Here is a 12,612-nt window from a genome sequence, read left to right on the forward strand (position 1 = left end):
TATTATGCTTCACTATCATGTATATTTAATTTAAATCAATGCTCTTATGTGGTCTTGTTGGTACACATTTACCATCATCAATTTTTATAATGTACTTGAACCTTTGAACTTCCTTATAGTAGCAGGTTGAATATTCAAGAGGAGATAAAGGTTGAGTGTGCCACCAAAACTTAAGGATTGAATCTCATTAATAAGTCACATCAATTTAACAATGCTAATCATTTAATAAGTCATGTCAAGTTAAAAAAGATAATCATTTACTTATATGTGGCATGTCCATGAATAAATGCTTGAGTTAATATTGAGTGTAGCAAAACAAAATATATGCACTAGTCAAAAGCAAGTTATGGGAAATTTCATAAATCCATCCATTTTAAAACTTAGTTCAAAATTTATAGCCAAACAAATCTATGTTTTTTTGACATGTTGGACATGATTTTTGTTATTTTTAATTTTTAAGAAGAAGCTCAAGGGATAGGGTGATTTAATTTAGTGCAAACCATCCTCACATTTTTATTTACATTGTATGTAGTTATTGTGTTGTCATCTACGAATGGCAAGGTGATGTTCAAAACTATCCATTTTCTACATTTGTTCATATAAGCTAGCATAACCATGTATGTATGCCATCTTTGTTCATATGAGCTAGTATATATTACTAAAGGCCTCTAATATAAAATTAATAAATTTTGGAGGAATGTGAGTGGACAATGATTGGAATGATTTTAAAGAGTTATTTATCAAGGTGGGATAATAATCATGACAATAATTACAAAGCTTAGAGAGAGTGCTTTAAATTTTTTAATGTAATTAAAACTAGAATAAAGTAGACATGGTAGTGGGTAACCTACGTCGATTTGAGACTAGAATAAAGTAGAAATTTTAAATTTTAAATGTATTTAGAACTAGCATAAAGCATACATTTAAAATTTTAAATGTATTTAGAACTAGCATAAAGCAGAACTAGTATTGGGTGATACTGTTAGTAACCCGCAAGACATACCATTCTTTTGATTTTCATAGTTGAAGGATCCTTCCAAAATTAGTCTTCCTTGCCCATCAAATTCCAACGATTGTATTAATCTTTAGTAGAGTACCAACATCTTTCTTGATGTCTATTAACATCTTTAGTACAGTACCAACATCTTTCTTTGACATCTATCACCCTTAATGACTTTTCCTTTTTGGCATTCTTAATATGATGCTTTTCCAAGGCGACCATTTAGGGGCTCGCAAGCATATGGCTTCTCATTAGAAGCTCGGTGTTTAATATCCTCTAAAAGTAAGACTTGGTGGGAAACTTGATGAAAGATGCCCTTGGGTATATGATCTAGACCGGTTAAAGGAAAGGTGTCAACCTTGTTTGGGGTGATCCACTAGATATATTTTATCTCTCCAACTCATTTCTTCATCTGCCAATGAATTTCCCACATTTTCACTTGCCCCAAAACTAAATACTTATTTGTACGCCCAAACCAAAATCGCTTCATTAATTGCAATGTTAATAATGTCAAAGTTGCCCTCTAAACTCTGAACCTTGATGGGTGCATTGTGAGAGAATTGCTAGAGACTGTGAGGGTGCACTAGGAGACTATTAGAGTCCATTATGAGAGTGTTATCAGAGACTATGATTAGAGACTCAGACTTGTGTGTGATGGCACTAGCTATGCAAGTTTCAAGATATTGAAGGCTGAGATGATCGGCTAGAGTACGTTGCAAGCCATGTGATGGGTATTATGATGCATAGAAGCTGGTGTACCATTTGAAGTTGCTCATTTGGGTAGGTTCCTTGAGCAAATTGATGGGCGTGCAAAGGGGGAGACTACAATTTCTCTTCTTATGTATATAGGCATATGTAAGATTGTGATGGAGTAAGGAAGGGAATGTTCTATCTTTTTAATTTTGCACTAGGCAAGAGGCTTCTACTTAATACTCTAAATCTTGAAGCCTACCGAGTGCACTTTAATAATATTATTGAAGACTCAGCCTTGTGTGTGATGTGACTATTCACTAGCTATGCAAGTTTCAACCTTTTCCCTCTCTTTGAGTCCATTTGATTGCTTGAATTTTTCTATGCCATCATTTAATTTCTTGAATTTTTCCATGCCATCATTTGTGTGTTTAGGTATTTTATTCTTCTAGAAGTTGTTTAGGTTTTTGATTCTTCTACTAGTTGTTTCAAAATTCATTAGTATATGTGCTCAAAGTCTTTATAAGGAGGAGTGTTAATTCAAGCTTAATATTTATTCATCAAGGAGACTTTATGTGTTGAATTCAAGTCTTTATAAGGTGGATTGTTAATTCAAGGAGACTTTATGTGTTGAATTCAAGTCTTTATAAGGTGGATTGTTAATTCAAGTCTTAATAATAAGGAGGAGTGTTAATTCAAGTATTAATATTTGTTCAAAAGCCTTAATCAATCCTTTATGTGTTGGATTCAAGTCACAATATTTGTTCAAAGCCTTCATCAAGAAGGCTTTATGCATTAATGCGAGCTTGTGTCAAGCATTAACCAAGGAATTCTGGATTGTTGGCGAAGATTAATTGTCTACCCTTGTTTTATAAAATTGGTGGAGGAAAAAGTTTTATTTTCTTTGTTAACTTAATGTAGCTAGTCATCTTATATAGATTGCAATATAGAGATTGCAAAGTCATATTCCAACAATAGCATGCCACCATAATGTTACTACAGTCTCATCACTCTCTCAAGGTGCTTAGAGCGTTAAACAAGGATGCTATACACTCAGTATCAAGGTGCATATATGTTTGACATGTTACATATTACTCGACTACTTAAATTAAAAACCTGTTTTCTTAAACCTATTACAGGTGTTTTCCCAAACAAGGACACATTCCTTGGTCTTAAAAAATTTATGGAGAGAAAGTTTGCTAGCTCTCCATATGGTTATATATATATATATATATATATATGTATATGCATGTGTGTATGTATGTTTATTTATTAATTATATGATTGCATAATAGTGCATGATGCCATGTACTCAATATGAAAGTGCTTATAGTATCAAGGTGCTTAGAGCTTTTAAAAAGGATGCTATATACTCAGTATCAAGGTGCTTAAAGCTTTAACATGTTACATATTCACTTACATCACCTAGTTTACATGCGTTTTCTTAAATCAAGGCATAATCCTTAATCTTGAAAATTTTGTGGAGAGGAAGCGTGCCATCACTCCAATCGCATGAAAATGTGGAGAGGAAGTGTGCCATCACTCCAACCGCATGAAAATGTGCATAAACAAGCATGCTATACACTCAATATCAGATTAGAATCAACGTGCTCAAATAAAACTTACAAAGACATATATCCTAAGATTAAAACACAATTCCACATGACAAAGTTTCAGAGAGATACATATCTCCTATGATCACTTTCAAGGTGCACAAATTGAGTTTTCAAATAGATGCATGCCTTCTATCAAATAGATGCATGTCTTGTATATTAACTTTCTAGGTGCCTATATATGTACATTCATCTGCTGCATAAAACAATGAATAATCAATAGTGGCTCTCAAATACCGAAGCATTCATCACAAGTGGTTTGCGCGGAACTATTTTTAGCTCTTCCACTTGAATAATGTTCTAGATTTCAATTTAAAGCTCCCTCTTGTGCCTGCCTTTGAAAATAAGGTTTCAAACGAAAGCCTTCCTGAGTGTGGGTTGGCCGTCAAAGCTTCGTGTGCCTGTCCATAATGTGTGAAACGAATACGGGTGTGTGCACGTGTGGCGATCTAACGCTGAGGCGAGGGCTCGTGTGGAAGGACCTCTCAGGCCTGCAGCGAGATGATAAAGGAAAGTCTTTACCATATTTGTTTTTTATTGTATATTAATTTGGGGATAAAAAAATAAAAGAACCCGATTTGTTTTCTGCAGCACGCTTATACGAGGTCGCGAGGGTGGTGTGGGCAGAATGCGTTCAGATTGCTGTCCACCATGTCCGGCTGGACAGGGCAAGCAGCAATGAAGCAGGGCTTTGGAAACGTCGTAGCAGTCGCTTCCGGCAAGGGTGGAGTTGGAAAGTCCACAACTGCAGGTATTGCTTGCTTCTTCTTGCAAAACCACCTTTATATACCAAAAAAAAAAAAAAAAGGCACTCTTAAACATCACACACACCCAATGGGTGTGTATCCTGACTGTGTGTAGCCTAACGGTGTGGGTGACAGGGAAGGGGGAGGTCCCTAGTTGAAATCCCCTTGGCTCCCCTGGCAGCGGAGATGATGACAAAATCTGGAAACACAAGAGCAAGTGCAGAAAATAGACAGCAATGGAGAGAGAGGCGTGTAGCTCTACTACATATACACAAGAAGAATCCCGAATACAAGACAAAATGACAAGGGGGCTATTGGGCCATTTTATATGGCCCCAATACTGCAGTCGGCCTGCTCATAGGCAGCCGACAGGACCTGTAGAACTCCACGACCAGCAACAAAATACTAGTCGGCCAGCTGTGCACTGTCGGCCAGGAACTGTGAAGTCCACGACTTGTCAAATACAGTCGGCCACCTCCAGCAAGTAGACTGATGTAATCGGTTAACAAATAGATCCTCCTGCCACCACAGTGCTGCCCCCCCAAGCCACAAAAAAAATGGGAAAAATATGGGGAGTGAGGAAAAATGAGAACAACACCTAGAAGGGCGGGCACACCCACAACAGAGGCCCTGGTGTCTGGTAAAGACAGGAGATGACTTCTAACACCCCCTCTCAGCTTTTGGCTGTCAAACCAAGCACAGGGAGCTGGGGTGCCGCCTGAGCAAAGCCTGAGATAGCGACTTCGTGAAGAGGTCCACCGGACTGTCCTCTGTCGAACAGAACTCTAGCAAGATGTCATCAGCAACAATCTTTTCACGAACAAAGTGCCTTTGGATGACCGTGGGTTCCTCTAGTGGAAGCCCAATCACTGCCTCTTACTGCTCCATAAAACTGCTCCTGGGCCTGAAGTAGATTTCCTCGTGTGTGGATCTCCTCCCCAATCCGAGTCACTCCAACCGTGGAGTCGGACTCCATCCATCAATCCCTGTCTTGTGCAAAAGAGACCAAGATCCTTCGCATGCCGCAGAAACCACAAGATACACAATCCTGCCTCCCAAAGAGTCATCTGCAACCATGAGCTCAACAGCCTCATCAGGAAGCTCCTGTCCAATCTGGTATCCATTAACCAAATCAATGAACCATTCTGCTTCCGAGTCAAAGAGACATCATACTGCTCACAAGGATCAACACCTGTTACGGTGGGATGCCTAGTCCTGGAAACTTGCTGAAGGTCTTCGGAAACCTGTAACCAACCCCCTTTGAATCCGGAACCACAAAGCCTAGAGAATGTGCAACATCCACCTCCTTCTGCAAGTAATCACCCGCCACCTGCCTGGCTTTCCAATAGGTCCCTGTGGAAAGAACTTCCTCATCTACAGGAGTTTCTTTGTCCCGAATACTACGAGACATCAGAGCAAAAGTTACCTGTAAAGTTTCCTCTGACTGACGAACACAAGAACTACCAACATCTGTATTGGAAAGTTCCTACCAACTGCTGCCATCAACTGGCAAGCTATCCACCATCTGGTCCGAGAAAGCCTGCACCTGCAGCATATCCACACCTAAGTAGCCATTACCAGACTGCCACTCATCACAAAATTGAGGACCTGGGAGAGAGAGTGCTGAAAGTTTGTAAACTCCATTCTCCACTCCACCTTCCCAAACTACCTGGCTTGTTGCCTTGTCCCGGAGAGCAACAAAATGCTCATCAAACTCCACCCGTACGCTAGTCTTGCAAACTTGATGCACTGACAACAGATGAAAACCAAGTGTGGGAACATACAACACCTGGGAGGAATGCTTCCCCCCTCTGCCATCGGGAACTATCTCCAACCTGCCCTCACTGTGAAGTGGGATAGTGGATGTGTCAATCCACTCCCGAGTATCCGTAGCGGAGAGTCCTCCAACCTCCTCCCTGCCCGAAGAAAATGAAACATCGGTGTCCATCACCTCCAGGTGCACAAATGCTGGAGTCTTCACGGTTGCGCTGAGGATTCTTCACCCTTCTCGGTGTTCCGCTTGGGACACTGCCTCCAATAGTGGCCTTTCTCGCCACAATCATTACAGGTCCTCTCTGCCTTTAGTTTCTCGTGGTCGGCGTCGGACTTCTTCTCAGAAGACTTCTCCGGTGAAGCCTTCCCTTTGCCCTTGTTACGGCCTTTCGACCGTTGGCCAGTTAAGGCCTCCGAACCTCCACCCTGAGGAGGGTTCGAGAATCTTTCCTCCTGGTCCAAGACCATGGGCACAAGCTCCTCCTACGTGATGGTGTTGAGCTTGCCATTGGTAATCAAAGACGAGTAAAATGCTGAGTACTGAGACCCGCATCTGTACTTCCAAGGAAATCCTCTTCATGGGCGATACCATGTTGTAAAGAGAAGCCAAATCGTGTCATATACCTCTGGCCAGCGTCATATGCTTTACATGATTGATTACCTGCGGTGTGCAGTTGAGGAAGATAAATGAACGGACCTTGGCGTTGACATGATCCCACAATTGTGCCTAGCCTCCCGGTCCTTACGAATTGACGGTAACTCCCCTTCCTCTACCTCCGGCCATGGAACCCCAACAACGATGAAATCAGCAAGGTTGTAAGACTCCAGAACAGATTCCATCATAACCTTCCATATGCCGTAGTTGTTCCTGTCCAACTGACGGTCCACCGCGAACGTGGGGAGTGTAGGGATCTTCAAAGTTCACATGTCTCTTAGCCATCTCAAGCAGATCTGCCATTGCGGGGATGTAACTGAAAAGGGTGGGTGGGTGGGAACAAAGAAGAACTTACATCTGCAAGTGAAGTGGCTGTCCAGCAAATCAGCCTGCCTTCCTCTTGCTTCTCCTCTTCTCGAACAGTCCAAAACAGTCCACCAATCAGCAATGCAACAGTCCCTCTCTTGCTCACACAACTCCCAAGAACTATCAAGAGCCTAGGGCTCTGATACCATGTCAGAATATGCAGCGAAGATGATGACAAAATCTGGAAACACAAGAGCAAGTGCAGAAAATAGACAGCAATAGAGAGAGAGGCGTGTAACTCTTATACACAAGAAGAATCCCGAATACAAGACAAAATGACCAGTGGGCTATGGGACCATTTTATATGGCCCCAATACTGCAGTCGGCCTGCTCATAGGCAACCGACAGGACCTGTAGAACTCCACGACCAGCAACAAAATACTAGTCGGCCAGCTGTGCACTATCGGCCAGCAATTGTGAGTCCACGACCAGCCAAATACAGTCGGCCACCCCCAGCAAGTAGACTGATGCAGTCGGCTAACAAATAGGTCCTCCTGCCACCACAGTGCTGCCCCCCAAGCCACAGAAAAAATGGAAAAAATACAGGGAGTGAGGAAAAATGAGAACAACACCTACAAGGGCAGGCACACCCACAACAGAGGCCCTGGTGTCTGGTAAAGACAGGAGATGACTTCTAACATCCCCAACTGCATTTGGGCTGTCCCCCTTCCCTATTTGAAATCCGGTAGGCTCATTGGGTGTGTCCGGTATTTGGACTGTCCCGCTTCCCTAGTTGGGCTCCCCAACGCCATTCGGGCTGTTTGTGATCATAATTGTACCGCCTTCGGACAAGAGACCAATCTGTTCTTGGGTTGGAACTCAAGTAGCTACTACAAAAGGATCTACTCAAAGGAACAAAAACAAACATCAATCACTAATACCATATCATAACAATGTGACGTATGTCCGTGTTGATGACTATGTTCTTGATACATTCTAGGGCTGAAATCTAGCTCTTTGATTCTTGCATATGAGGAGGTAAAAGACATTCTTGACACACGTTAGGCATAGTGCCCTAGAATACATCAATACACATTGATATGCCACATCATCAACATGCACATGAATTATCTAAAAGCTTATTTGATGTAATTAGGAAGCTGCGAGGTAAGGCATGAGTGGGGCTGGACATGCATGAAAAATAGGTCTTCAATGTGTGATGTGACCCAATTCTAAAGTGGTAAGAGTATCCATATCAATGCAGCATGCAAACATTGCAGTGCAACGTCTAGAATGGCATTTATGTTTATTTTGCTAATCTTATAGGTGTGGGACATCATATGTTTCCCATCCTTTGTGTTTATGTCTATATGGCGGTTTCATCATTAATTCACCATGTTGATGCAACTATGATTAAGAATGTCTCCTACTAAGCCATAGTTGGTTCAAAACTCATGTCAAATGAGGTGAGCCATATAATATGACTTGCATCATTTCTAACATATGGTACCTTAGAAACCTTGCATTTTTTTTCACACACACACACACATGCATGCATGCATACATATTACATACATACATACAACCATACATTCAGTATCTAAAATACGTTCATACATACATATGTACGTATGTATGTATTGTACATATTGTATGTATGGTTGTACGTGTATGTATTGTACATACTGTATGTATGGTTGTATGTATGTATCTGTGTATATTTGTACAAGCATACGGTACCTCTCCTTTGGGGATTGAAACTTTTTGAAACTCGTTCCTGTGCAGTTCACCCATTTCTAAAGGTTATGACAACTGTGTACTGAGCGTTAACAGGATCCCTTTAGACCATGGAGCTAGATATCTACCCAATTCTATTGATTATTTCAATATTTCAAAGTTTTTTTTTTAAAAATACACTATTCTCAACCTAGTTATTTTAAGCTCTTCTAAGATCTTTGTTTGTCTTGTTGCCCTTCACCAAGTTTGAAATTGTGCCTATTCTTTCTATCTTTAGTGGTGCATTTGCCCTATCAACTACTTATTTGCTATACTAATTCTTTCAATTTGCTACTTCCCTTAGTGCTAGGCTTCATTATGGCTGAGTCTGCCCTGCATCTCCGGAGGTTTGATAGAAACTCAGTACGAAGGGCTTTGTGTGAATATATGCTCTTATGTGTGTGTGTGTGTGGAGTGCGTGTGTGAGCATATCTTGATACAGTGTTCTACACCCACTATTGGGCACTGATGACGTTAGTGGGGATGTCGTAGTATCTAGTCCATACTATGCATAATGGAGTTGATAGTTATATAGTCTTGTGGGTTGACTACCGTGAGTATATAACATGCACGTTCCTAAAAGGTGAATTTGGGCATGTTCTTGGATTCATCTAGGTATATATATATCAAATCAAAGGAGTCAAGAAGTGGCAAATGCTTTAAAGAAGGGATTAATCTTTTTAGTTGTACAAGAAAGCATAGACAACATAAACTGAAAGATGCACATTCCGCTGCATTGGGGATCCCATATCTTGAATTTAGTACTCTGCCTCCATGCTTGCACTGAAAGAATGTGCACAAACGGAAGCAAATAAACATGAGAGAGAGAAAGATTGCAAGCAAGATCAAGAGCTTTATTAGCCTGAGGTTATAGAGTACAAGAGCCAGCAAATAGGGCAATGTAAGATGATTGAATGAATAAAAGAGAGCAACTCTTATATATTTGTGCATGAAGCAAGTCGGCTGTAGAAAACAGGCCGATAGGACCTCCACGACAGCATTAAGAAGATGCAATATTTTAACACCCCCTTTGCATCTTGAAGTGTGCAAAAAGGTCAGAAGAAAACTGATGATGAAGGTGCGACCATGGACACCTCAGCATGGCCAATACTGAGTACACCTCGGAAAATACACATGTCAGCTTGTTATCTTCAGAAAACATAATGCCACTGTAAAGAGAAAGAAAATCTGCTTTTCTCCAAACTCAAAGTAGAACTGTGAACACATCACATCTAATAACCTCGAACAAATGAACATGGAACACATCCTGTCCATAGTCTCTGCTAACCAATAGTTCTGGAACTCATCCTGTTAGAAGTCATCTCCTGTCCAGTTTTATACACCAGGGCCTTTGTTGTGGGTGTGCCCGCCCTTATGAGGTGTTTTCCCATTTTTCCCCACTCTCCGTATTTTTCCCCTATTTTTTCCCATTTTTCTGAGGCTTGGGAGGGCTGCCAGGTGATGCCAGGAGCACCCTATTGTTGGCCGACTGGATCTACATCAGCCGTGGGCTTCAGGGCTGCTGGCCGACTGGATTTGATCAGTCGTGGGCACCTGTTTTGCTGGCCGACTGCATTTATGCAGTCGTGGGCACTCCTGATGCTGGCCGACTGCCCTCTAGGGGGGTATATATAGGACCCCAGCCCCCATGCCTTATTTGTATCATATCTCGGGATCTTCTTGTGTATATAGAGCAGAGTTACACGCCTATATCTCTCTCTCTCTTGTGTTGTTTTTCTGCCTGCGTTTTTGCTTTTGCTCTTGTGAGCAAGAGGGGGCTGTTTTGTGGCTGATTGGTGGACTGTTTTGGACTGTTCGGGAAGAGGAGAAGCAAGAGGAAGGCGGGCTGATTTGCTGGACAGCCACTTGCAGGTTTTAGTTCTTCTTTGTTCCCACCCACCCACCCTTTTCAGAGTACATCCCCGCGATGGCAGATCTGTATGAGATGGCCGAGAGACATGTGAAGATCCCGACACTCCCCACGTTCCCGGTGGACCGTCACTTGGACGGGAGCAACTATGGCATATGGAAGGTGATGATGGAATCCGTTCTAGAGTCCTACGATCTCGCCGATTTCATCGTTGTTGGTGTTCCACGGCCGGAAGTAGAGGAAGGGGAGTTACCGTCAACCCGAAAGGACCGGGAGGCCCAGACGTAGATGTGGGATCGCGTCAACGCCAGGGTCCGTTCGTTTATTTTCCTCAACTGCATACCACAGGTAATCAACCATGTAAAGCATATGACGCTGGCCAGAGGTATATGGCAGCATTTGGCCTCACTTTACAACAGGGTATCGCCCATGAAGAGGATTTCCTTGGAAGTACAGATGCGGGTTATGAGCCCTGCAAAGTCGTCAACGACGCGGGAGCATATTAACAAGCTGCAGGCTCTTCAGCAAGAAGTTCTTCAGGCTGGGAAGGAGATATCGTCAGAGGACATGGCCATCACGTTGCTGTCACATTTGCCCTCTTCGTACTCAGCATTCTACTCGTCGTTGATTACCAGTGGCAGGCTCAGCACCATCACGTGGGAGGAGCTTGTTCCCATGGTCCTGGACCAAGAGGAACGATTCACGAACCCTCCTCAGGGTGGAGGTTCGGAGGCCTTTACTGGCCAACGGTCGAAAGGCCGTAACACGGGCAAGGGGAAGGCTTCGTCGGAGAAGTCTTCTGAGAAGAAGTCGGACGCTGACCGCGAGAAACTGAAGGCAGAGAGGACCTGTAATGATTGTGGCGAGAAAGGCCACTACTGGAGGCAGTGTCCCAAGCGGAAGACCGAGAAGGGTGAAGACTCCTCAGCAATCATGAAGACTCCGGCTTTTGTGCACCTGGAGGTGATGGACACCGATGCTTCATTTTCTTCAGGCAGGGAGGAGATTGGAGGACTCTCCGCAACGGATACTCGGGAGTGGATTCTCGATAGTGGTACTTCCAGGCACATGACTCCTTCCTGTTCCGGTTTACAGGATCTCTGCAGGCTTTCTGGTCATATTCTTACTGGGGATACGTCCACTATCCCAGTTCACAGTGAGGGCATGATGGAGATAGTTCCCGATGGCAGAGGGGGGAAGCATTCCTCCCAGGTGTTGTATGTTCCGGCACTTGGTTTTCATCTGTTGTCAGTGCATCAGGTTTGCAAGACTGGCGTACGGGTGGAGTTTGATGAGCATTTTGTTGCTCTCCGAGACAAAGCAACAGGCCAAGTTGTTTGGGAAGGTGGAGTGGAGAATGGAGTCTACAGGCTTTCAGCACTCTCTCTCCCAGGTCCTCAAGATTGTGATGAGTGGCAGTGTGGTAATAGCTACTCAGGTGTGGATACGCTGCAGGTGCGGGCTTTCCGGGACCAGATGGTGGATAGCTTGCCAGTAGATGGCAGCAGTTGGCAGGAACTTTCCAGTACTGAGGTTGGTAGTTCTTGTGTTCGTGAGTCAGAGGAAGCTGAACAGGTCACTTATGCTCTGATGTCTCGTCGTGTTCGGGACATAGAACTTCCAGTAGTAGTTGAGGATGTTCTTTCCACGGAGACCTTTCGGAAAGCCAGGCAGGTGACAGGTGATTACTTGCAGAAGGAGGTGGTTTCTCCAGGCTTTGTGGTTCCGGATTCAGAGGGGGTGGTTGACAGGTTTCATCAGGTTTCCAGGACTTGTTTGTGCACCGTAACAGGTGTTGATCCTTGTGAGCAGTGTGATGTCTCTGTGACTCAGAAGCTGGATGGTTCATTGATCTGGTTGATGGACACCAGATTGGACGGGAGCTTCCTGATGAGGCAGTTGAGCTCTTGGTTGCAGATGTCTCTTTGGGAGGCAGGATTGCGTTTTCTGTGGTTTCTGCGACATGCGAAGGATCATGGACTCTTGTACACAGGAGGGGGATTGTTGGATGGAGTTCGACTCCGCGGTTGGAGTGACTCGGTTTGCGGAGGAGATCCGGACACGAGGAGATCTACTTATGGCCCAGGAGCAGTTTTACGGAGCAGGAGGAGGTTACATTGCAGGTTTGGGCTTCCACTGGAGGAACCCATGGTCATCCCGAGGCACTTTGTTCGTGAACAGAT

The 12,612-nt window shown here is 43.4% G+C and overlaps 1 protein-coding gene across 8 annotated transcripts in view; it reads left to right on the plus strand.

Annotated features, from left to right (window-relative positions):
• Positions 1 to 3,657: 3,657 nt before the first annotated feature.
• Positions 3,658 to 12,612, plus strand: part of INDH (INDH1(iron-sulfur protein required for NADH dehydrogenase)) — a 46,457-nt gene continuing 37,502 nt past the window's right edge. For 3 of the 8 annotated variants that reach the window (XR_015269794.1, XM_086824029.1, XM_086824033.1), the window contains exons 1-2: positions 3,662 to 3,811; positions 3,893 to 4,054. Coding sequence is in view for 6 of the 8 variants with exons in the window: in XM_086824029.1 (XP_086680155.1) it covers positions 3,805 to 3,811; positions 3,893 to 4,054 (169 nt within the window). In the remaining 2 variants the exon portion in view is untranslated. Of the gene's footprint in view, positions 4,055 to 12,612 lie in introns of all 8 variants that reach the window. The other 5 variants (XR_015269793.1, XM_086824028.1, XM_086824031.1 and 2 more) reach the window with 5 other exon arrangements.

Source organism: Cibotium barometz, chromosome 30, assembly GCF_041138505.1.
Source record: "Cibotium barometz isolate CiBa-2024 chromosome 30, ASM4113850v1, whole genome shotgun sequence".
Taxonomy (NCBI): Eukaryota; Viridiplantae; Streptophyta; class Polypodiopsida; order Cyatheales; family Cibotiaceae; genus Cibotium; species Cibotium barometz.